Here is a 26,800-nt window from a genome sequence, read left to right on the forward strand (position 1 = left end):
TGGGCGGGAAATTAAAAATGGGAAATTTGTATTGAAACTAACATTGAAATAATAATGGCAATCTCATTCCTAGGGAACCCCATTCAAACCCACTCCAACCCCAAAACTATTGAGCTATTGAAACTATCAAATTTTGCATTCCACACTCTATCAGACTTCAGTATTTGTGAAGTTATTGTAAATCTTAGTTGTTTGCAATTAAGGCTACCAAGTTGTCTATGATTTCAAGCTAAGTTTTCAAAGCCAAGCTATTTGCCACAAAAATTGTAAAATGATGGCGTCTGTTATTTATATTTATTCCCTTTTTGTTTCTTTTATTTACATAATTATTCTCCTTTGTCTTTTCTACCTACTCCTTAACCCTTTGTTTTATCTAATTTGTTCGCCCGATTTTAAATATTTTTTTTGTGTACATTTTGAATCAAAGATGTGAAGTCGGCCCAGCGGCTAAAAATGCTAAAAAAAACAACAACATTTGAATGTGAGACCAATGTCAATTTTTTATAATATATGTGACATGCTTGTTTACACATCCTTTACACTGGACTCGGTTAAGCCTACCAAATGTGCAGTGCTGGATCACAGTGACTTCTTTCTTTATGTAGGTAAACTTTCTGACATACATCAAACCAGGCAAAAAACCCAGTTCTCTTTACATTTACTTTATAAAAAGAAGGAAAATGCTATAAAAAAATAGTTGTTAATGTGAATTTGGCCCATTGGTGCTACTGATAGGCGCGTTATACAGAATAAAATCTTACACAAATGTCATTTTAGATTCTAAATCTCTTAAAGATTAGATCCAGTTTCCATACACAATTTACATTCACATTGTTCAGTTCATTACTTTAAGAGAAAAAATGTCAAACAAAGGGGATAAAACACAGTATAAACAAGCCATAATAATATGGCTTTCTTGTGGCTCCTTAGAATCTAATAATCTCACTAAACTGAGTAGATCTGTTCAAAGCAAATCACCAAAAGCATCTACCCTCTCCTTCCCCCTAAAAAATAAATACTTAGTAGATAATGTATAACTAATAAATAGAATTATTTATAAATAGTTACATTTATTTAATTCTCTGTTCTTCCTATGTCATTCTTTTTTTGTTGGTTTATATACTTAAATTCTGTTATGTTTGAATTCTTAGCTCTGCTTCTGTCTTTATTCTGTCCATATACTGAATTATTATGTTCTTGTTTACACATGCTTGTGTTTCAATTTTAGAAGAAACAGTTTAGAAGAGTTCAGCGACTCGAAGATGACGAATCAGAGGAAGAAGAAGGTGATGGAAGGGAAAGAGTTGCTAATGAGCTATTTGAAGGCTCAGATCAGGTACTATTCTTGTCTGTGCTGCTATTATTATGCTATAAATTCTATATTGCTATTCTATTTAAAAATCCGTATGTTCTATGCTACTACTCTATGTAATATTTATTCAATTGGACTTATTGAGCTAATTAGTTGTTTGAAGGCTGACATCAAGTATTGCTTAAAGTCCCAAGGACAATAGCTTCATTTACAAGGTAGAATTATTAGTAAAGACGGTGGTTGCAGTGAAGATTTTAAAAGTAGAAGAGCCAAGGCCCAGGGTGTTTTTCACACTTAAAGGGAGTTTGGAAAAATAAGAAGATGAGTCTACGAACCAATATTAGAATAATGGAAGCTGTAGTGGCCAAATATGATTCTGAAGCGTGGCTGCTCCGAAAAACGGAGGAGGATTTGCTAGATGTTTTCCAGAGAAATTGTGTGTGGATTGTTTTTGGTGCCCATCTGACTGACCATACTTCAAACAGTGAGCTATACGAAAATGTGGTTTAATCCCACTTTCTAGGGCTATAATGAGGGAAAGGTTGAGATGGCTAGGCTATGTTCTGCAGATGAAGGACGGCCTATTGCTAAAGGTCTCCTGGTCAGCCAACCATTTAGGGCCAAACTAACATTAGATGTCCCAAAATGGGGTGGGAGGAGATTGTAAAAAAAGATTTAAGGAAAATTGGAATTTCTTGGGGGTGTGCAAACTTTGCACAGGCTTTGAAAAGTTTGGGATGGAGGAGGAGCGTGCATAGCTGTGTCGGTCTTACCGGCGAGGTGCTGCAGTGAGTTGTTTTTAACAGTAGTAGTAGTAAAAACATATAGCACCAACAGCTTAAGAATGAGTAGATTTCCTGTAGAATTGTAGTTGCCATCAGGAATGAATAGATTGTTATGGTCGAAATTTTTATGGTTGAACAGCATTGCCAAATTAAAATAATTAATATTGTTTTTTAATTTTCTCAGTTCAAATTAGGAGCACTGACGAAAATGTGATAGTTAATCACGCTTTTCAGGTATGATCCGACCTAAGATGGGCCAGGGGTCAAAAACGTTTTTATTTCGATGTCCTTTGTACTTTAGTTATTGACTGTCGTACTATTCTATGGTATTATTATTCTACACGGTGTACATTATGATTTTATTTAGTGTTGAACATAATTTTTTGCTAATGAATTGTTCGAGAACTTAGATAAGGTACTCCTTAAGTCTTTACTATGTTACAACAAAGCAAGGAATAGTATTCTATTTTAACTACTTTCCCAACATAAAATACTAATTACTTTTACTACTCTGTGCTATTCCTGTTCTATTTATGCTATGTTACTATTGTATTTACAATTACTAGCTGTACTAACAATTCATTGCGGCACCATACCGCCTAAGGTCAACACAGCTGCAGACGCTCCTCCTTCTCCCCAATCTATTAAAAGCTTCACTCATTACTCCCACCCAGGAAGCTCCGATTTCCTTGGAATCGTTTTTTATTGCCTTGATTTGAATCGCTTAAAATCGGCCTAAGCATTAAATTAATCAAGTCGGTTGATCCTAACGTAGAAAAAACTTATAGTGTGTAAACAAAAGTACAATATCTACTTTTGGAACAAAACTGTATATTTTCAGAACCAATATATATAAAAAAAGATAAAACCTGTGTCATCATTTGAAATTCCTTGTACTGAGTACTACTAATGATCGTCATTTTAGAAAAAAGCGATAATTATTTTTAAAGTTCGTTTACCATTATTCATGTTAGTTATTATTTATAGATTAGGCTTTTTTTTTTACCATCCAATTGTTTGCTAACCATTTTGTTAGGGCAGCGGAAACTAAATAGTTTGCTAATAATTAATGGAAACGTAATAATTGGGTGGGAATTTATAAACCACAATCTTGGAAATAAGGTTGAAAATTTAAGGGATTGTTTGTTGGCAAGAGAACCTCAAGACAGGAAAAGAATTATTTATAAGAAATTTTAGCTATTCTGAACTTTGTATCCGTGCTATAAGCATAGAAACCTTACAACGTAGAAACATAATTATCCGTGTTGTAAGCATAGAAACCTTACAACGTAGAAACATAATTATCCGTGTTGTAAGCATAGAAACCTTACAACGTAGAAACATAAATATCCGTGTTGTAAGCATGGAAACCTTACAACGTAGAAACATAATTATCCGTGTTGTAAGCATAGAAACCTTACAACGTAGAAACATAATTATCCGTGTTGTAAGCATAGAAACCTTACAACGTAGAAACATAAATATCCGTGTTGTAAGCATAGAAACCTCACAACGTACAAACATAATTATCCGTGTTGTAAGCATAGAAACCTTACAACGTAGAAACATAAATATCCGTGTTGTAAGCATAGAAACCTCGCAACGTAGAAACATAATTATCCGTGTTGTAAGGATAGAAGCCTTACAACGTAGACACATAGTTATCCGTGATGTAAGCATACAAACCTTACAACGTAGAAACATAAATATCTGTGTTGTAAGCATAGAAACCTCACAACGTAGAAACATAATTATCCGTGTTGTAAGCGTAGAAATCTTACAGAATGTGAGCCATTCTGCTTTGCTGCGTTATATAGCTTTCGAAATTCTCCAACTATAATTCAATTTTTAGAGGAATTCTCTAACAGTCTCAGCTGTTTTTTTTTATTGGACGGCGGAAAAAAACCTCGTATCTCCTATTTTAGTTGATGAAACGACCGAAAAAGTCCTGCAAGGATAAAGTGTACAGGGAAGACTTAGAATGTAAAAAAGCAAAAGAATTATTAAAATGGGCTGAATAGTCTCGACTGAAAAAGCCCCACCTGCTGAAATAGAAGAAGAAGTAAAATGGTGAAAATAATTTGCGTTAAAAAGAGTCACAAAATTATAAATTTCGCAGTATAATGAAGTGTAAACATTATTGCCATGGTGCAAAATCCAAGAAAACTTGATCGTTATTAATAAATATTTCCACTTCAAAGCGAATCAACCATTTAAAAAAAAGATGAACATCCTAAAGAAGAAGATGATGTTTTACACCTTGGATATTTTATACTAAACACAATAGATGTTCTACAGACGAGTTCAAAGGGGCGAAGGGACCTTAATTACACTCTATTTATATTCCTGGACTAGAAGAAGAAGTTGAATATTTCTGGCAACTTAAAATTTAGTGATTGGCACCATAGAGGCATATACTGCTGGTAGAAATGTACCTTTACCTGTATTAAACTTGCAGAAGTTGTTTTTTGCTCAATTCATTACATATGGGAGAGCGAAGGTGTCAAGTTTAGGTTGAAAATTAAGGTATCCAAGACGATAAGGCTTATGGTGGCTAAGGACAGCATATGATCATGGATGCTAAGCAAGAAGATGAAATGATCAGAGGAGTTATTTTAGGATAATCCAAGGAATAGGCTCTAGTGCCCAGGTGTCAAATTATAATCTCTAACAAATCTCGGTTACTTTTAGAAGGCAAACGAATCCAATGAAGGCAGTAAATTATGAATTCGGGACGTCCACGGGCAGTTTAAAAAGAAGTATGTTACGCAAAATAGGTAAAGAATAGAGATCCATAAAATTTAAAAAAAATATGTTTGGAAGTTTTTTTTTCTGTTATTAAGAAGCAGTCGTTTTCAAAAAGTTGATTTTGTTTGATAGCCATGATACAATGATTTTTTTTTTTTTTTTTTTATCGAATCCTTTTTGTAACAATCTCTGTAACTAAATAATATTGGCATAGCCCATTTTGGACACGGAAAGATAGAGGAGAATGTGCTCCATGCATTTCAGAAATACCTCAGTGGCAAGGTGCCAAAGGCCACTATTTGTCCACGAAACTGGTCTCAGCTCATCCCATATTTACTTGTATATAATGAAAGAGAAATTGAAATAGATTGCACGTATCCTAAATCCCTAGATTTAGTAAACAACGTTCTAATCAGGACTAATAATAACAGTCATCCCCTCCCTGTGTTCAGTTATGATTATGCCATTGTTTATCGTAAAACTATTGTGTTAGGCTAGTAAAAGATATCTACCCCTTTTGTACAAGTATGATTTTGACCATCATAGGTTGATCCTTAAGCTAGTGCATTTGGTTTTCAAAATCCCCTGGATGCAGAAGGAGTGACTCCCCGGATTTATTTTACCAATTTCACTGTCAGGGGAAAGGAATGAAGCAATGGCTCATATGGTTTGCTAAAGTTGTCCTCCCAAAGACGGAATCCCTAGATTTGGTTTTACTAAATACCATGACAGGGGAAAAGAGAGGGGATAAAATGACCTAGATAGCTTCTGGAAGTCCTTAAATTGCCATAAAGATAAAGTATTCAGATTTATTTTACAGAAAACCGTGGCAGGGTTAATGAGAAAAGAGGAAACACATACTGTCTTAAATGACTTACGTATGTCCGCAAGCTACAAAAAGATGGGATTCTTAAGTTTTGATTAACTAAATATCTTCCAGAATAAAAGAGAAGAGCAAAAAGGAAAGAGACAAGGAGAAGGAGAGAAGAGAAAAAAGAGTAAATATGATTTCTCCCCATTATCATTGAACTACATTAAATTTCTTTATTGATTTCAGTCTTTCCCCTTTCCTTCTCCCCTCTAGAGAGCTACAACGCTCCTATTAATTTATGTGATCTATTATTACGCTATTAGTTTTAAATATGGTCAATTTTTTAGGGAAGTCCTCCAACAGCTGCAACTATTTACCCCTCCCCCCTAAAGAGCTAGAATACCCCTGCAAGGCTACTGCTGTTCTGAAATCAGGTCATATGTTCAGGTATTCTTTCAAAACTTTATCGGTTTTCACCTGGAGCTTGTATCTCCATTTTTTTTTTTTTAATTTTTTTTTTTTTTATCTTTGTTTACTTTTGTTACGGAACCTTTTAATTGATACTGAATACTTGTTTTTAAGGAAGGAGAAGAGGTGGAGTCCCCTGAACGACTTCCACGGGTAGAAGAGGATCTTGAAGCAGAAGAGGAGTCAGACGCTGATGACTTTATTGTTGACGATGAAGGAAAGCCTATTGGTATGACTAAACGACTTATATACTAATTATGTTAGGGATTGCTATTATTTAAATCGAGGCTGTATCCAGGATTTTGTCCGGGGGTACCCAAAACAAACTTGAAACAACACATAAAAAATATGCTTATATGCACTTTTGTTACTTTTTTTTACAAATTTGACAAATATTTCCGGGGGGGGGGGGGCCTGGTACCCCTCCTCCCTGGATGCATCTTGATTTCGCTGCCAACTAACTACGAAGAGTGCCCCTCAAAGTTTAGACTTGACCCCCTAGCTATGAGACAAGACAGTATAGATTTCCACAGCTGATAACTGAAAATACTCATTTATGAAGGAAAAAATTCCCCTCCACTTGTGTAGAACTTCTTATCCATCTTTAACCATAAAAGCATGGTCTAATATCTTTTTTTCCACAAATGCAACTTACCGAACTATGAACATATTCTAAAAAAAACCTAACGTCAGACTTGAATCCCTGGTCTAATGGTATACTTGAGTTAGCCCTGCTTGGTATTTGGCTTTACACCTTTGGTGAATTGAAATATATCAATAAATGGGTTTTCCACTAATAGGTTTTCCTTGGCTACTGACGCCGCTAATAATATATTGGAAGACAGATAATTTAATTAAACTTAAATGGTTGGATCTCAATAAACTGTATGAGATATTTATTTGTTTATTTTAATTACCTATTTAATTTTCTATTTATTTATTCTTGAATAGATTGCACAAGTTTTTAAAGTAACACCTCAAAAACATGCCCTTCTCATGAAGTGTGTGAAAATTGTAGTGGTAAAAGTTTATTGCGAAGACAAATTAATGGGAATTCTAAAGGATATCCTAAAAACTCTCAAAAGTAGCGTCGGATCGAAATTAAGATTGCACCATTGGAATCGCCATTGTCAAAAACCCCTCACAGGAAGTTTACAGCCCCATCCACGTTGAACAACAAGGGGAATTGCTTTTTCATGGGTTTTCAGCATTGACGAGCTCTTTTTTTTTTTCTTCGCTGCTAGCAGGGAACTGGAACATCGCAGAGAGCTATTTAAGGACTCATTTGAAAGGAAATTGTAGTATCTGTGTGTTTTACTAAGCAACAAATCATAATATTTAAAATAACTTGTAATTTTATAAATTTAGTTTCTTGGCTCACGCTCCTCAGACTTCTGCTATAGTACTGAACTAAATATTTTAGTAATTTATTTTGTAAGAAAATACAACTGTATGAGATTAGTAACAACAAGAAAAAGAATAAATGTTACTGTAATTTATTATTTTCAAAATTCCTGTTTTTAGTTGTATTTACTCGGTGAAACTTCCGCTTATAGGCGGTAGACGGGCTACGGACTATTCAAAACGACCAAAGATACGTTGACTGCTGCCTAAGATACTTTTGGTGTTTTAAGTTTCATTATTTTAACTTGGGTTGTTGTCAATTTGAATTTAGCATCATTAACAAGTGTTTAAAGATCCATTAACTTTCCACTATTCTAATTATTTTTTTTCCAATTTTTTTCGATAGATGCCTATTTGAATGTTAGTATCGTTCACAAAAGTCCCGAGAGAAAAAAAAAAGAAATCTTTGATATGTTCTAAGACCGCACTGGCTATACCGCCGAGCCACCCTTAATACCAAAAAAATAAAAAAAAACTACGAAAAACGAACTAAGCTTTTGAAGTGAACGCTAACAAAGGAGAAGAAACGTATTTTGTTAGCGTCCACTTCAAAAAGGTTGATTCGTTTTTTGTTTTTTTTTTCGTTTTTTTTTCGTTTTTTTTTTTTTGAGCACTAAGAGCGGTTTGGAGGTCTATTTCTGCTGTATCTGTTTTTATCTTTTTGGTTCCTCTTTTCAATTGGCTGAAAATCTCCCTTGTATTCCTGGTTGTCTTTGAAAACATTTCGTTTTTCATCAAAAGAAAAATATTTTTGCTAAACTTACTTTTTTTTCTAGGTGGTAGACGTAAAAAGCCTATATTTACCGATCATGCTTTACAAACTGCCCAAGATACTTTCGGTGTCGATTTCGATTTTGACGAATTTATGGGTGACGAAGAGGCAGAGGAAGATGAGTCAGACGTTGAATATGAAGAAGATGGCGGAAGGTATATCTTTGTGTAATTAAAATGAAATGAAAATTCAATAGCTGGTAAAACTTTTGACCTAGGTAGCGAACCTTGAAAACAAATTATACATAGGCTAATAAAAACCTGAAGTATGACTTCGGTAATTTTCGAGTTTTCTTTTCTTTTCTTTTTTTTAAAGAAAAAGTTCTAGAATTAGTAAGATATAAAGTTCTTATATTAAACTTGAGATAAATAGACCCATCTGGCAGGGACAGGGCTTCAGCGACGGGCATTTGAGTAAGTTTTAAATGCTCAAATTGTTCTCTTTGGGTTCGAACACTTTTGCTCATGGCACATTCGCAATGAGATCTTACTAATACTGAAATTTAGCTATTGCAAGTTCAAGCCAATCAGGATTTTTCATGGATCATTCAGCCAATAAGAAAATACTATGAAAATTCTAATTGGCTCAAATTTAGCGCTAGCTAAATCTTGATATTAGTAAAACCTTATTGCCAATGAGGCATTAGCTGTTCTTTTATTGCATTGTTATACTTACTATTTCTTTCATATATTTTCTTTTATTTTATTCCTTTTATTTTTCTTATTTTTTCTTTTATTTGTCTAATTATTTTATTTCCTTTCATCATTTTCACAACTGATTGCCCTATTTTATATTAAATGGCCTTTTATCCAACCGATTGATTATTTTACTAATAAATTTTACGAATTATAAAATTTTCGGACTTTTATTAATATATGCAGATATGTCCTGCTTTTTTCTGCTCAAGAATTGAAATGTTGGATGGTAATTAAAATTTTGGACAAAATTTTAATATGTGGTCTTAATTGTGGTTGAACAGTAAGTTTTGTTGAATAGTTTTATTGAATTCTGAATGATATTTTTAGTACAGAATTTTGGGCGAATGTAAAGAGGTATTATGGTTGATATGCATGGAAATTCTACGTGGTATTTGATCTTCGACGCGGCTGAAGCGATTGTGACCTTTACAATAGGGTTCTCTGATGTTTAAATGCATTGTATACATATGTTTAAATACATTGAAATATTGCATATAAATAGGAAGAGATAAACATTAATATTTAAAATCGCTAAAAACAAAGATCCTAGCACCCCCTAAGAAATTTCCTGGCGCGGCTAATGATATCCCGCCTCACCTTTTCCACCTCTGTCCCGGTAGAGATTTGAATGTGATATTTATGCTAAATAGGAAAAGATTGTCGCAATGGGAGGGGCACTGTTAACCCACCTCCCTTCCCTTAGTAACAATAATAAAGGCGTAGGCCAAGACTATTCCCAGGAATTAGGAAGGGTTAGATATCAATCTCTACGAATGCGCCACCACAAATTCGCCTCCCTGCGGCATTACTTCTTCTGCAACTGGAAAGCTCAATCTATAGATTTTTGATACTTTTAAGTCGATTGGTTATTCCAGAATTTTCAATCGATAAAAACCTGGTCCTCTTTGGGGGAAAATTGTAGTTAGTGCCACAAATTGACTGAAAACGCCATTTTTCCGTGCCACAATCTTTTTGGTTGCTTAATGAGGGTACTAGAACTTATGATTTTTGTTCTATTCAGTCTTCTCTCGATCTTCTAGCACCATTGGTTCGAGACTATCACCCATGGTGAAATCGCTTGATATTTTAGGGATGTTCCACCTTTTTATGGAAATCAGGCAAATTTAAGATATATTAATTGTTATTTTTTTTGTTAACAGTCTCGGTTACTATTGGCCCGAGTCATCCCTTACTGACAGTTCGTTGCCGATATATATATATATATATATATATATATATATATATATATATATATATATATATATATATATATATATATATATATCCTTCCTGGTCATAGATAACTAGAAGCATTTTAGAAAATTCAATAAATTGAAATTGCTAAATGTAATCAAATAAGAATTTTGTTAGTATAATATTTTACAGTTTTGTTCTTGAGAATGGTTATTTAAATACAATCTTGTCTTATTTTATAAATTTAGAAGATATCTTTAAAGTAGTTGTATGAAAATCTCAGTTAAATTATTGTAAATATTCTAAATATATATGTATATTTAGCATAATATATTTAGCATAAATATTATATATATATATATATATATATATATATATATATATATATATATATATATATATATATATATATATATATATATATATATATATATATATATATATAATATATATATATATATATATATATATATATATATATATATATATATATATATATATATATATATATATATATATATATATATATATATATATATATATATATATATATATTTATATATATATTTATATACATACAAATACATATATAAATATATATATTATAATTAAAGGAAAAAGACAAAGAAGACTGGAAGGAAGAAAACAGCTCGCAAGTCTATATTTGAAGTATTTGAGCCCTCTGAACTAGAGAGAGGTCACTTCACCGATTTCGATGTTCAAGTGCGAGAGACAGACGTGCCTGAAAGGATGCAGTTACGAATGATTCCTGTGACGTCAGCTAGTGAGAGTGAACTGGATAAAGAGGCTGAATGGATTTATCGACAGGCCTTCATGAAACTTCCGGTGTCGTCACAGGACTGGTAAGCAGTATTCATTTTGTATGCTACCTCTTATTTGTTTATGTATTTTTAGGTATTATTTGCATTATTTTTTTTATTTATTATTTATATTATATATCTATGTATCTTATTTATCTCGTATGCTAGTTATCTTTTATTTATTTCCAAAAGTTTATAACAAGATTTGAGGGATCCAGATTTGCTGCATACTTAAAAAGAAAACATTAAAATCTAGGGCAATAAATAAATTAAGTAAACAATTAATTAAGTGTAACTAACTAATAAATGACTCTGTCAAAAGTAAAATTTCACCCAGAAAATTATTGTCTGAAAATTTAATAAAATAAACTTTTCAGGAAGCAATGGGTAATAAAATAAGGAGAAAAAACAGGGGCGGAGGGATTTGCTTGTTTATGATTTCAGTTATATAGCAAACCACAGTTATCCTACATCTTTCTATGACGATTTTTGTCAGGATAAAAATGGGGTCTTTGTCGAAACAAAACGAGAGGTTGAGGTCTAAGAGAAGTGGCATGGGAATTTTTTTCTGTATAGATGGAGTTTCCCAGCGTAAGATAAGAAAACTTTTGTCTGAAAGTCTATTATAAGCTTGGAGGGAACCGAATTGACTTCATAGTAATAAAAAAACGATCCTTAAAATTTAGGAGAATAACTGAATTAAGTTTAGAATGAATAAAATATAACGAAAAAATATCTTAAATCCAATGATCAACAGCTATTCGATAAGCATCTAATGGTAAATACAGAAATTAAGTACAAAACAAGTAAAATAGAACGTACAAATATGTTAGACAAAAGTTTGAGATAAAACTTCGACTTGCTACTGAGAGCCCCATCTAGCAAGTCAATAAATTTTGCCTATATTTAGAAAAGACCAATGGAGATTGATCAAAATAAGTATAACTAAAGCCATATCAATGAATTTTGTTCGGGGGGGGGGGGGTGTTAGGAAAATAATTTTCTTGGGGGGGGGGGGTACCAAAGAATAAAGAAGAAGGGGTTTACCTCCCGTGGACGTTGTCTAACGGCCTCAAGTAAAAATTGTACTTATGTTTTTATGGCCAATTAATTAATTGGATAAATAGTTTTTGGCTTATTAGAAGAAAAAGTTTTTTATCTGCATTTTAACGACCAATTTACAAGTTAGAGAATTTTTTGGTGGGAAGGCGTTTGAATCGGGTAACCATTCCCTCTCCGCTGGATACAGCCTATGTAGTAAATGCATCATTGTAGCATTGTAAACTGTTTCCTCTTTTCTAGTGTAATCATCCAAGTCTAAGTCTATTCTGGAGTTTAGTTAATCAGAAATGAATATAAATCAATTTTAATTTTTGCCCTTATCGAATTTAAGCTATCGATTCTAGAGTTCATTTAATCAATAAATCAAATATCATCCAAACATCACTAAGTGATAGTAATTACCTCTATTAGGTATTACCATATTGTAACTTCTCCCATTAATCTTCCACATCTCCTTACATATACTGTCAAAAGTTCTATATTAGACCTGTCTCTTTCGTTCCAACCGTTACTAGCAATTTTCTATGTTTTAAATGTAAATAGCAAAGATCTCCGATTTTGACATTAATGTATCGTGGTTATTGACATGATTTGGTATTTACTGTCATTAAATGAAATAAAAGTTTTTTTGAACTGAAATTGAGGAGCAACATTATAACTTAAAACGAAGAGAAATTATTCCGTATATGAGGGTGGGCCCTTTCTCAATCCCTCGCTGTTTACACTAAAGTCTCAAAGTTCTTTAAAAATACTTTTAATCCGAATTCAACTGCCCTTGTGTTTGAGCAGCCTTTCTTAAAGAAATGTAATAAAAAGTCAAAGTTTAGCGTAAAGAGCGAGGGATTGAAGAGGGGGTACTTGTCCGGGTTGCAGAAATTTTTGGGGCGCAAAATTTCAGATAAATAATCTATTGGTTATAGAATCTATTTGTAATATTTGAAATTTTATTTTTACCAAAATAAAATAGAGGCCGAAGTAAAAAAAAATTAATTAAAAAAATTAAAATAATTAAATGAAAATGATGAATAATAATTAGATAATTTAAATAGTAAACAAAAAATAATTATTAACCCATTAATAAACTGAAAATAATTTTGTCAATAAATGAAATTTTGTTAAAATTGGTCTGAAAATTTTGCGGGAGACAGTGGAGGGGGGGGGACGCTAGCCCAGATTTTTCCCCGGATGTAAGAAAGGCCAAGGCCGCCACAGAGGGGAGCTTGCCCTGACTGTGCGTTAATTATAAAGCCCTTTTTTGTATTGACTGTATTTTTTATGTTTGTGCTTTGTGGAGTCCATAGTGCCAAGCAGGACTAGCCTACTGCTTTCCCCGTCCCAACTGTTACTAACAGTTTCTATTAGCTATAAGGATGTATTAAATGTAAATTGCAAATACCTCCAGGTTCGATTTTAGCTTATTTTAACTTCTCTTGCTAATCTTGTCGTTGAAATTTTCTTCGATGCAATTTTTTTACTTTTACTTAATAGTGATTTTATTTATATAAAAAAAAATACATCAATTGTTGGTTGAGAACTTGTTTAGGCTAAACAACCTTTCCAAATAAAATATTTACATTGTTATCAACCAGCAAAAATAGAGAAGAAAAGAAAGAAATAAAACAAATTGCGCAGCTCAACCATACTGCGCTTGATATGACGCTTCCAAAAAAAACACACTAAAAACATCATAATTACCTTTCTTTCACTATCACCCTCTACCCTTCCTCCTCCTCCTCAAAAAAAAAAGAAAAAAAAAAAAAAAAAAAAAAAAAAAAAAAAAGCGGTCGCTCGAGAGAAAAAGCCGGTAAGAAATAATATACTCACTAAAATACGGAGATTTTAATCAAACAGTTCGTGGTAACGAACTGTAAGTAAGGAGTGACCCGGCTCAATGGTAACCGAAACTCTAGAAAACGGTATTTTGATACAAATAGATACATCAAAAGAATCAGATTTTAATGCTGATTTCAAATATATAAGTTTTATCAAGTTTAGGTTTACCCATCAAAAGTTACGTGCCTGAGAAAATTTGGCTGATTTTCGAAAAAAGGGGGGAAAACCCCTAAAAGCTATAGAACCTTAATGAAAATCACACCATCATATTCAGCGTATAAGAGAACCCTACTGTAGAGGTTTCAAGCTCCTATCTACAAAATGTGGAATTTTGCAGTTTTTGCCAGAAGAAAGATCACGGGTGCGGGTTTATTTTATTTATTTATTTTTTCCCAGGGGTGATAGTATCGACCCAGTGGTCTTAGAATATCGTGGGAGGGCTCATTGGAATGGAAATTAAAAGTTCTAGTGCCCTTTTTAAGAGACCAAAAAAATGGAGGGCAACTAGGCCCCCTCCCACGCTCATTTTTTTCCCAAAGTTACCCGATCAAAATTTTGAGATAACCATTTTGTTCAGCATGTTCAAAAATATCATAAGTATGTCTTTTAGGATGACTTCATCCCCCGAAGTTCCCCCGAAGAGGGTTGAAAGTTATGAACTATACCCAATGTCAACATATAGTATTGGTTATTGGGAAGTATACAGACGTTTTCAGGGTAGTGGGGGTGGGTGGGTCGGGGGTTATATGGGAGGATCTTTCCATGAAGGAAGTTTTCATGGGGGAAGGGACATTGCTATGAAGGGGACGCCGGACTTCCCAGCATTATTTAAAAAAAGATCAGAAATTAAATATAAAACAAACAAGTTTTTCAACTGCAACAGCAGCAACATCAAAACTTTAAACGAACAGAAAATATTACATATATGATTGGGTTCACTCCCCTAGTCAATACCTCGCTCTTTAATCCAAAGATTTTTTAATACTTTCATAAGAGCTATTTATTCTAATTATCGACCTTTGTGATTAAGCGGTCATTTTTAAAGAGTTGGAAGCAAATACGAACTTTCGCTTAAAGAGCAAGGTATTGACTAGGGGGTGAACCCCGCTAATATACGTATTAAAAATCTATGAATATAGAAGTTCGTTACGTAAATTAATTCGTAAGTTACGTATATTTATTACTAATAAAAACGCTCGTAAATAAAATGAAACAAGTTTTGAGAAAGCCGTTCAACCAAATAAAAGTAAATTAATATGCACATTTTGTTTTAATTATTCATGAACGGTGAGCCAAGATCAAAACTTGCATTTATTAAAAAACATTCAAAAATTAAATAAAAAAAAGCAAGTTTTTTAACTGAAAGTAAGGAGCGACATTGAAACTTAAAACTAACATAAATTTTTCCTTATTTTAATGGGGCTGTCCCCTCCTCAACGCCTCGCTCTTTACGCTAAATTTTGACTTTATAACAACTCTATTTTTTTTTTAAACAATTAAAAACTTTAGCATAAAGAGCGAGGCGTTGAGGAGGGGACAGCCACTTTCATATACGGAATAATTTCTGTTCGTTTTAAGTTTTAATGTCGCTCCTTACTTTCAGTCACAAAAACTTGTTTTGGTTGAGTGTTTGTGGAGATTACGTGGAGATGCAAGGCATGTTTCCCACGTTCAACGTTTGTAGAGGGATTATATATATATAAAAAAAAATCATAAGTCCTCAAGTGCAAATTTCATTTTTAGCTATTTAGAAATCCAATGGATTTTTCACGTACAGATTTATAGGAATTCTGTAGTTTTTTTTTACTTCTGAGGTTACTGACCGCACTCCTCCCCCTCAAAAAGAACGAAATCTGATAGTTCTGAAATTGAAATAGAGAACTATTATCAGATAACTATGGCAATGAACCAAGTAAATTTTTCAAAAAAAAGGACGGATAACGATATGAAATCAACTAAAAGCCACCTAAATCTGGGTCCGTAAATTCGACCATTAAGGTACAAAATGTCCAAAAAATCGCAAAAATACCCAGTCATCAAGTACCCCCCCCCCCCAACGTCGTGGCTAGCGACACCCCTTCTCCGGAAATCCAACATTTTTGAAAGTTTGAATTCGCATTAATAGTTGACCAACTTCATACCACGTTTAAAACACAACTTGCTGTCGTATTTCAAACTCTTACAAAGAAAACTTATGATGTCCATTCCTCCTTGTCTGCTCAAAACTGATGCTGTTTTTATTATACCTGTGTTAGCCACGAAAATAAGACCGTTGTCTCTTTTAGGCATAGTATTTTTGATAGCGCTCTGAGCTAAACATGGTATGACTTTTGCCGTATTTCATACCCTTAAAAAATTCCTTGATACCCTCCCTTTACTTTTTAGAATAGAGGCTCTTCCAACAACCAAGAATGAGAGCTGGTCGATATTAAAATCCTGAAATTTGAAGGGCTAGAATCGGCATTAACAACTGGCCGACTTCACAGCTGTGCTGTAGCGCAACTTATTGCAGTTTCTCAGACCCCAAATAATTCTCTGACACGCCTTCGCTTTCTTTTTATTCGAGTAGAAGCTTTCCCAAGAACCAAGAGCGAGAGTTGGTTGAAGTCGAAAGTCTTGCCAGTTCAAGAGCCAGAATTAGCATTAATACCTAACCGACCTCTCAACCCTGCTGTAGTGCAGCTTTTTTTCATGAGAGCTATGAGTATGAGAGCTATGTCATCTGACTCCTGATTTTAATAATTGCATTCCTCGTAGACATTCTTTGAGACTTAAGGGGTTGTTGACGTGTCTGATTAAGTGATTGGGAAATTGGGACAAGTTTTATATCTCGGACCTGTAAAGTCGCGGCTTCTCTTTGAAAAAGACGAAATACCAGTCGTTTCTTCCTAAATCACCTGAATCCCTGTTCAAAGCTAGACCTAAATGTTGGTATTTATAAATTTCAACAGCTTCTCTTTAGGGCTGAACAATACCTTTGTCATTCGAAATTACGCTAGCTTGATTAAACAAAATATTATGGTTTGGGTTTTCAAAAATGTGCTCTGCAAAGGTAGAGTCAAAATTTTTTGTTTTTTCCACTTTTTAAATGTATTATTAATTGAACTAGAGTGCTGAGTTAATCTATCCGTAAGTCGCTGATCAGTTCTTCCGATATACCAAAGACCAAACGAACAAGGAGTTCTGTAGACACCGGAGTTTTCACCTGTCGGGATAGGGTCTTTACCTTGAAATTTATAAATACCAACATTTAGGTCTAGCTTTGAACAGGGATTCATGTGATTTAAGAATAAATGAATCGTATTTCGGTTTTCTCAAAAGAGAAGCCGATACTTTAATAGTCCCAGATATTAACTTTACACTTTCCCAATTTTATTGTTGTTAGGTATTTGGTTTTAATTCTCAATTTTTTTGAGCTTTTATTGATGTTAATTCATCTTTAATTTTTTTTTTTTTATTGTTTTTTTTTCACATTCAAATTGACTTTCCGCGTCTTATTTGTTGGTTTGTTCTTCGGCACTCGCATTCATTATATTTTTTAGTATCGCGCTGAAGAAGAGAGGCGTTTGTCCCCTCGAGATATTCACTTTGTTGTGTTTTTTCAGTATTTTCATTTAGCCTTTAAAATCCCAATTTTTGCTCGTTTATCTTTCTTTATGTTGCATTAATAACTGACCGACTTCACAGCCATGCTGTATCACAACTTTTTACATTTTTGTGACATCCTAAGAATTCTCTGATACTTCTCTCTTTTAGGGTAGATGCTCTCCCAATATTAAGAGTAAGGGATGGTGGAGATCGATAGCCCTGTCAGTTTAAGAGCCAAAATCAGCATTAATAAGTGACCGATGTCACACTTGTGTGGCGCTACTCTTTTTTTCTTTTTCTTTTTACACCCTTAACAGTATTCTTACACCCATTTGCCCAAAAATTTTATTTTCCTTAGCTACGCATGCCACTAATAGTACGTTGGGGAATTCCAAAGATTACATATCTGACAAACCTGATTTCTTATATTTTGTGTTTCACGAGACGTAAATAAAGTGGATTGCTACTTGAAGCGGATGTAGAATAAGTTACACCTGCTAACCCTAGAATCTGCAGGATCAGCGGGGATTGGTGATGTCTTATTTAAACAAAACTCAATCATTTCAAAAGCGGAAAAAAAAATGATTGAAGGCAGAGAATAAAAAGGGACATTAATAATGAAAAGTGGCAAAAACTTTCTGGTGCCTACAAGTAAGCTATGTTTACGATGGAGCACACGTGATTAATGTTCTTATTCCCTTCTTTGTCCATAGTGTTTCAGTTATATTGTCCATAGTGCAGCGTGTGTCCATAGTGTTTAGTATTTGTTATTATCTTGTACAAGTAAGTTCCGGGAAAGGTAGGGGTCAGCGGATAAGTTGGATAAGAGTTGGTGGAAGGCTCTATAAAATAGCTTCACTGTTTCTTTTAGGTACGTTGAATATCGACGGCGGCTTGGGGTTGAACGTGACGTAATTCCAAAGATCAAAAAGACTTTAGATCACATGAGGAATCAAAATCTTGAAGTACCTTTTATTGCTTTCTACCGCAAAGAGATCATTCATCCGGCTTTTGATATTAACGACCTCTGGAGGATTTATAAGTTTGACGAAAAATGGTGTCAGCTACAAAATCGCAAAAATAACATGATTAAACTTTTTAAGAAAATGCGAAAATACCAGGAGGAGAAAATTATTGCCGCTATGGATAAACCGCTGGATGAGAGTACGCGAATATTAAAGGATGAAGATGTGCAAAGACTTGAGGTATTTTTTTTTCAAAATTTAATACCTCAAAGTACCAAGGACATTAAAATAAAAACATTGTTTGTTCCCTAGACCCATCTTATGTATATTCATACCTGATAGCCGTGTACAAAGACCTGAGGTATTTTTTGGTTTAAAATAAAATAACTCAAAGTGCCAAGGACATTAACATAAAAACATTTTCTGTCCCCTAAACTCATCATATGTAAATTTATACCTGATAGCCGTGTACAAAGACGAGGTATTTTTTGGTTTTAAAATTTAATTCCTTCAAGTGCCAAGGACAACAACATAAAAATATTTTTAGTCCCTAGATCCATCATATGTATATTTATACCTGATAGCCGTGTAAAAAGACTTGAGTTTTTTTTTTTTTTTTTTTTTTTTTAATACCTAAAATTAATAAGGACATCAACAAAAATACATTTTTTTTCCCCTAGACCCATCTTATGTAAATTCATACCTAATAGAAGCGTTTTGTTTAGATTTTTCTTTAGATTGTTTCAAAACTATGAGGTATTTAGGACAGTATTACATTTTCGTCAGTATTGCCTAATGTTAAGCTGCCTCTAAAACTGCCATTTTCCTTATCAGAAAAAAAAGTCAAAAGAGAAACTACTATTTCAGTAAAAAAAAAAAACCCAAAAGTGGTACTTTTGGTAGTAGAGAGGGCAATCCTGTTGCTGATTGCACTTATCTTGTAAAAAAAAGTCTAAATTTTAAAAAGCCTTTAATTTCTAAAAAAAGAATTCCCAGGAAAAAATTCCTTGACAGAAAAAAAATTGAAAAAGAAGTGGCTATTTTAGTAAAAAAGAACCAAAAGCTGTTCTTTGCTAGTAGAGGTGACAATCCTGTTGTCGATTGCACTTTAGAAATAGCCTAGGCTATATTGTAATTTTTTCACTAATTTTGTATGAGTGATATGTCTAGATAAGAAAGAATGGAATTTTATCATGCCAAGTCGTTTAACAATATTTTCAAACTTTGTTTTTGTCACGAAATTGGAAAATTTCCTTACAAAAATTTTCAAAATTTCAAAAAACACATGGTTTTTCTAGCACCCACAGTTTATGTGTAATTGTTAATTCGATTCCGCAATTTCAGCACCACAGCATAAATTTTTATAGCGGCCCCCGTTTTTATAGTATTCGCACTTTTTGTGTAGTGGTTTTCTGGATTCCATTGTTTTGACTCCAGTGTTCTAATTTTCGAAGAATTCCTTTTTTTCGAACTCACACTTTTTTGCAACACTCCATTTTTTTTTTATAACATCTACCGTTTTTACGTAGCTATTGTCTTATTCTAAAGGTTTGGTTCTTGTAGTCCCCTCTTTTTGAACACTGTTATTTTTCTATCGTCTACAGTTTTATTTAATTGTTTTTTTATTAGCACCTAAGTTCTATTAACAACTGCTGTACTAGCATCTCCTTTTTCTAACATCCTCATTTTGCTAGCATCCCCATTATTGTAACAACTCTTGTTTATTTTAAAGCCCATATTTTTCTAGTACCCAGAGTTTTGCGCAGTAGTTTTTGATTCTAAAATTTGAATTCTTACACCCATATTTTTATGATACCACTATTTTTCTTCCATACACAGTTTTTGCGTACTAAAATTCTGGGACAAAGCCCCCCTCCCAAAAAAACAGAGCCTGAAAAAGGGCAAATCTTTATAAACATTTTCGCTGTAAATTCGTAAAAATGACGGAACTAGTGGTTAATTAGATCGTGTTCAATGTGGCTTGCATTACTGCATTCACGATTGCGTTTTGCTTGAAAAACTAGTTAACTATTTCTTTAATCTTTAATATCTGTTTTTGATGTCGATATTTGACCTGAAAAATCTATTTATTGTTTTCGGTATCCGATTGGAGCACCGTGATGACCAAATGACAATAGTTGGTCATCGGGCGTCTCATTGAAAGGTGTTCTTACGGTTGAAGCGTTCAGAAGTCGATATGATTAGGTCCTTAAAACAAGTATAGAAAATGTAAAACGAAGATACGTCTTTATTTTTGAAGATGTATCAAGCTGGATGTATCAAAACTGGTATTAGTTTTGATATACTAATCGTCTCTAGGAATGTGGATTTTCAAAATGAATTTTCGAAATTAGTTAATTAATTTGTTAATATTTGTTTTAGGATGCATCATCCCTTGAGGAGATCAGGGACAACTACATTCATTTTATGCTTTATTACGGAGACGATGTGCCAGTCATGCAAGAAGCTGATCGCCAGAAGCAACGTGAGGAATATAAAAGGCGGATGGAGTTGCGTGAAATTCGTCGTCAAGAGTGCATAGAAAATGGAGAAGAAGGAGACGAACCGATGGAAGAGGAGATGGATGAGCCCCCTCCTCCTGATGAGGATGAGACGGTTCGACAAGCGCGAAAGAGTGACCTCTATTCAGTCTGCAGGCGTGCTGGTCTTGACGGTAGGTCATTAAGACAATACCCGACGCTACTTGAAAAATTATATAGGGAAGGAAATTTAACTAAATAAATATAAATATTGAGAATAATCCTGAATATCCATAAATATAAATAATGTATGGGAAAAAATTAGTTTATTTTTCGTTTAAAGGCAGATTGAAAAAATTACCTGATTTGTAAGGGACTTCTCATGCTACTGTATATATATACAGGTGTTTCTTAGATTCGACCAAAAGTAAGAAAAAGGGAAAAAAACATTTCATGTTAAACCTTTTTAAAAAGAAAATCAATTAGATAGTTTTTGACAGAAACGAAAAGGAAGGCCATATTTTTTTCTTTGCGGGGAAATATGACATTTGACTGAATAATTTAGCTTTCTTATTATTAGTTCATTATGTTTACATTAGTGTCCCTACAGAATTCCTTCTAACCACAGAAAGATCCTTGTCATGATTTACAGGCCCGTATGCAGATTTTTTTTCGGGGGGGGGGGGCGGAGGGAGGAGCGATAACCGATCTAAAAAACATGACGCCCTAAAGATTTGACCAAAAATAGAGGTTTTCGTTTTGGCGGAAAAACCTTTTTTCCATTCTTGCTTTTCCATTTTTCTTTTTTATCTTTTTACCGTTTTTCCTTTTTTATTATCTTTTTCGCGATGTTTCAAGATTGTTTTTTCCTGTAAATTACTCGCCTTTTATGGAATTTCTCATGCTAGATGTATAAGTGTTCCTCATTTAACCAAAAATAAGGGTTTTTCCATTTGGTCGAAAAACCTTTTTTCCTTCTCCGCTTGTCCTTTTTATCTTTTTTTTACCATTTTTCTTTGTTAACCCTTTTCACGAAATTTCAAATTCTTTTTGCTTGTACTATTCGAAGGACCTTCAAAAAATGCATATAGAAGGAATCTTAGTTTTGCCCAAAATTTTACATACAGAAACACTGTTTTTTAAAGTAGCTGTCGGAACCTTGTAGTGTCTCCGTATAGAGAGTTGAACCACTAAATATTTACCAAAGTAATATTTTAGTAGATTTTTCAGCTCGTATTCTTTCCAAATGATAATAACCACTGCTATTATCCTCTATACTACTATTCTCTTTATCCATCTGCAATTTGTCCGTCTGCTAATTGCATCCCAGTCTTCTTTAGTGGGACCTGATACAGCCCTACACTATATACAAATTTTCACTCCAATTTGTGGGTTCTCTATTATCTTTTTTGCTCATTTCTTGGGTTTTAATGCTAAACAAAGAATTAGAAAAAAATTGGTAAAGTTTGGCACATAGCCTAGGGCTATATCTGGCCTCATTTGGAGAGGGGGGAGGGGAATGCCCGCAACTGTAAATGCAACAAATACTAAATTTAGGAAGAGTAATGAATAGAGAATTTAATTGTATAGGCTAATTCTTTTTTTTTCTATCTGATTCCTGCCCCATACCCTAACTTATGTCTGCCTCGTATATTTAAAAGAATAATGTTATAAAGTTTTTCATATGAAATACTAAGTGTGCAAGTAACGACCACGATATTGAAGTACGCGTAAAGACATTTCTCATGCTGAAAAATCCTGTTAATAAATGATGGCGAAAAACAAAAAGAATTTAAAAAAGCCCTAAAACTATTTAGTGCAAAACATCAATATATAACACTTAACAATATTAGTAAATCGAAACACAACGACGAGCACGACGCGCCCTAGTTTGTTTTTGCCTAGAAAAGGGAGAATTGAATTCCCCTAAAAAAAGGCAAAAAGAAGATACATCCCTCTCACAAGTCTCTTGTCATCAGCAATGACGTTTTTCTTATTGAAACATATTTTCATCCGTAACATTCTTTAATGAATATATATAGTGGTGTCGGAAATACAGAAAGTACGAGGAAGCTAGAAAGTGGCAAAACACGTTACATATTAGATTTTAAATATTTTAATATTCCTATATAAAAATGAATGTTGCAATTTTTACATTATTGCATAAACTGAAATTAGACACGGTAAACTAAGAAAAGATACATATATATATATATATATATATATATATATATATATATATATATATATATATATATATATATATATATATATATATATATATATATATATATATATATATATATATATATATATATATATATATATATATATATATATATATATATATATATATATATATATATATATATATATATATATATATATATATATATATATATATATATATATATATATATATATATATATATATATATATATTGGTCTATTTTATTACTCGATTCTGTGTTCTCCATTTTCTTCTTTTATCACTTTTTTTTTTAAATTCCTGAGAATTAACAATAGCTTGTAGTATCTTTGGCTCGGATTGTCTAATATGGAGGTCAGTCATTTTGGTCTCATACTCCACTAGGCGTCGGATGAACTGAGTCTAAGTAGTGTTGTATCAATGCTACCCAAGTTTCTTACATGTTTTTGCGAGTAAGAGATTGATATTGTTTTCAAACAAGAAATATGACATTTTTTTAGGCCTGGCCAAAAGATTTGGGCTGACGCCTGAGCAATTTGCCGAAAATCTGCGTGATGGTTATCAACGACACGAAGTGGATCAATATCCTGGGGATCCCATTGAATGTGCCTCTGAGTTTGGTAATAGTAGATTTGCAGATCCTAAAGATGCTTTGCGAGCAGCTAAATATATGGTAGCCATGCAGTTGGCAAGGGAACCTCTGGTGAGCATATCTTCTTCAATTGTTTCAATTGTAGGAATAGTTCATTTAGAATAAAATATAATGGATTTATTTTTATAAAAAGAGCTTTCATAGCTTTGGCCTGGACCACAACTAAATAGCGCTATTTTTTTACAACTTGGGTCAAAAGAGTGAAAAAAAAAATTATGAACGATTAAATGCACTAACAAAAATAAGAAATAAAATTGCTTAGGAAGTAGAGTGCATGACACCGTCAGTACTCCAGCGTGATGTGCATTTGGGTATTCACACGTTTTGTACAAGCAGGTCGTAGTATAGAAAATCACTTATCACATGCGAGTAATGAATGCCCAAATCTGAGCATTAGTTCGTATCGGTGCCCACGGAGAGACGGAATTTTCAGCGACTCGAGAGCGGACTCATAAGACACGTGACTTGGACCGCATATGATTTTTGTAGCACGTTTCTGCACAGTTTCGATGTCACTACTTTGGTATTCAGTATTGTGCACTTGTAGGCCCCAGACTGGGCATGCGTACTCGAGTAATGGCCGCACATAACACAAATATGCCAGTCTGAGTTGTTTTGTAGAAAAACCTAGGCGCCTCAAAGTCACTAACGATCTTAAGGCGTAATTTCCTTTTTTAGTAGATTTGCAACATGCAGGCTAAAGGAGCAGTCTGAGCTAAAAGTGACACCGAGTATAACTGTGGTTGAGGTGGTTGGGTACCATGGTTCAGGACAGGAGAGATTACGTTTTAGAGGATTGAACCTCATCACTTTTGTTTGACTCTCATTGATTTGCAGCCCATACGTGTTACACTGGCTGACGAAAGTTGACTTGAGGTCACTACTGAATGTGGAACGACTTGGAGCTCGGCAACCAGGTACTTCAGCAGGTTAAATAAGTCGTCAACGTATTTAAACCGATTGTCAATACCCGAAAGCACGAAATTTGTCACTGCAAGAAATAGTAGGGCCGCAAGTTTGGTGCCTTGAGGTACACCACACATAATTTTTGCCCATTTTGAATCAAGATATTCTGGGAAGAGCGCGTAGACACACTGATAATGGCCGCAAACAAAATCGATAACAAGTAGCAGAATGTGCTTCTTTGCACCCATCGCCTTCAAGTTCTCGGCAGCGGTAATATGGCGGATTAGGTTAAACACTATTCGATAATCAGCTAAGAGCAAGTCTACAATAGTATTCTTTTGATCTAGCCATTCAGTTCTGAGGTGGAATAATCTCACCAATAGTGAGTAGTGCTACTTCTCTTCAGACAACCGTACTGAAATGGATCCTAGGAAAGGGCTATTTTGAGAAAGAAGTTCGGGGTAAATGAAAGATTCAGTCACTTTAGCTAGGTTGGGAGTGATTGAGATCGGCCTTAGTTGGTCACACGATTTGAGACCTTTTAGTTTCGGTATACCTCTTACGTATACCTTCTTCCATGCCTGAGCAAACTTTCGTTCCCTAAAATACAGGTTAGTAACTGAAGTTAGGGGTTTGGCAAGGAAAACTGTTCATTCAATCACTGACTTTACTGGCAGTTCTCCGGGATAGGAAAAACAATTCTTTTTCAGCTTTTCGATCTCCGTGAAAACCGATTATTCCGTCACTTAAACGATCGATTCTTCAGAAGAATCTCTTATCAGTGTCTCAATTTCACAGTCATTGACGGAAGGGTAAGTTCTGCAGATTGTTGAGAAAAACGTGTTTACTTCAGTAGATGTTACTAGTGTTCCGTTATCTTTATGTATTTCAATATCGCCGGTTATTTTCTTTCCAGTCAAGCGTTTGACCTCAGAATGCCATTTCCGAGGATCGGTATTCGACAATGGGGACACTTTCTCGCGAACGTATGGTTTCCTAGCATCTCTGTTTACCTTCACTATATGATTCCTCAGTTTGTTCGCTGCAGGTAACTGACCGCTGGAGTGAAGCTGGCAGCGGGTCTTGATTATGGCTTTAATTTCCTGCCTCACCCATGGTTTGGCGCTTTCACTGACTACCACGGTTTTTGTAGGGAAATGTTCGTGATACTTTTTTAAAAGCAGAGAATAAAGTGATTCCACTTTCAGGTTCAGGTCTGTCACTAAACAGATTTCCTCAAAGCTGAAAGTCCCAATCCAGCGTCCGAAGGAACAGTTAGATTCTTTGGACAGGGGTTGGGTGGTAATTCGTATCTTTTTTGGCTTCGTAAAATTAGCTATAGCTTCCCACGGAAGAACTAAGTGATCTGAGTTTTGGAGTGGGCCGAGTGAGCGCGGAGGTTTGTAGTGATTGGCTAGATTCGTGAAAATAAGGTCCGGTATACTACCACTTTGGTGGGTGGGAATAGTAACAGTTTGCTTTAAGTCAAGCATAGATGACACCTATTGCTTCTTGCTTTTGTTGAAATCGCCAGCTATTACGAACGGAAGTGCTGCGTATTGTCGGCGAAAATTGTCAATCATTGTTTGAAGGTACTTATAAGCTCCTTCCTGTTCTTAGCACTTTCTGGGTAGTAAACAACTGCTGTTATAATGCAGGAGAATTGTCTAGAAAGAAAGCTAGGTTTACACTCAGCCCAGATCACTTCATGACAGGAATCTGTTGGCTCACTTAGGACTTTGCAAGGTAAATCATACCGGATGATATAGGCTGACACCTCCGCCACGGCGCTCTAAGCCGCGGTCTCGTCTTGTGTTAAAAAACACTCGTGTAGTCTTTGATAAACCCAGCTTTGTCTATAATGTCCCAACACTCTGTTATTGCTACAATAGGGCAGCAACTGAGTTTAACAAGGACCTCCAGTTCCTCCATCGTATTGTTTAATGACCGAGCATTATACAGTAAGAAGTTCGGTAGCTTCTTTTTTGCGGAGAAACTGACTGGTTCAAGAGAAGAAGAGCTCATGTCAGCTGGTAACACTGGGTCGGAATACCTGGTTTTCAGTACGGGTGGGATTTCGTAAGGAGGTTCA

General features: G+C 34.2%; 1 protein-coding gene across 1 annotated transcript in view; it reads left to right on the forward strand.

The window, feature by feature from the left end:
- Positions 1-26,800, forward strand: part of Spt6 (transcription elongation factor Spt6) — a 104,312-nt gene that overhangs the window by 27,179 nt on the left and 50,333 nt on the right. The window contains exons 4-10 of the mRNA XM_089086166.1: positions 1,229-1,336; positions 6,239-6,353; positions 8,305-8,455; positions 10,807-11,055; positions 18,368-18,701; positions 20,844-21,135; positions 23,651-23,853. Coding sequence (XP_088942292.1) covers positions 1,229-1,336; positions 6,239-6,353; positions 8,305-8,455; positions 10,807-11,055; positions 18,368-18,701; positions 20,844-21,135; positions 23,651-23,853 — 1,452 coding nt within the window. The remainder of the gene's footprint in view (positions 1-1,228; positions 1,337-6,238; positions 6,354-8,304; positions 8,456-10,806; positions 11,056-18,367; positions 18,702-20,843; positions 21,136-23,650; positions 23,854-26,800) is intronic.

The sequence above is a fragment of the Artemia sp. Qi Xiang Cuo genome, chromosome 3 (genome assembly GCF_049724085.1).
Source record: "Artemia sp. Qi Xiang Cuo chromosome 3, ASM4972408v1, whole genome shotgun sequence".
Lineage (NCBI taxonomy): Eukaryota > Metazoa > Arthropoda > Branchiopoda > Anostraca > Artemiidae > Artemia > Artemia sp. Qi Xiang Cuo.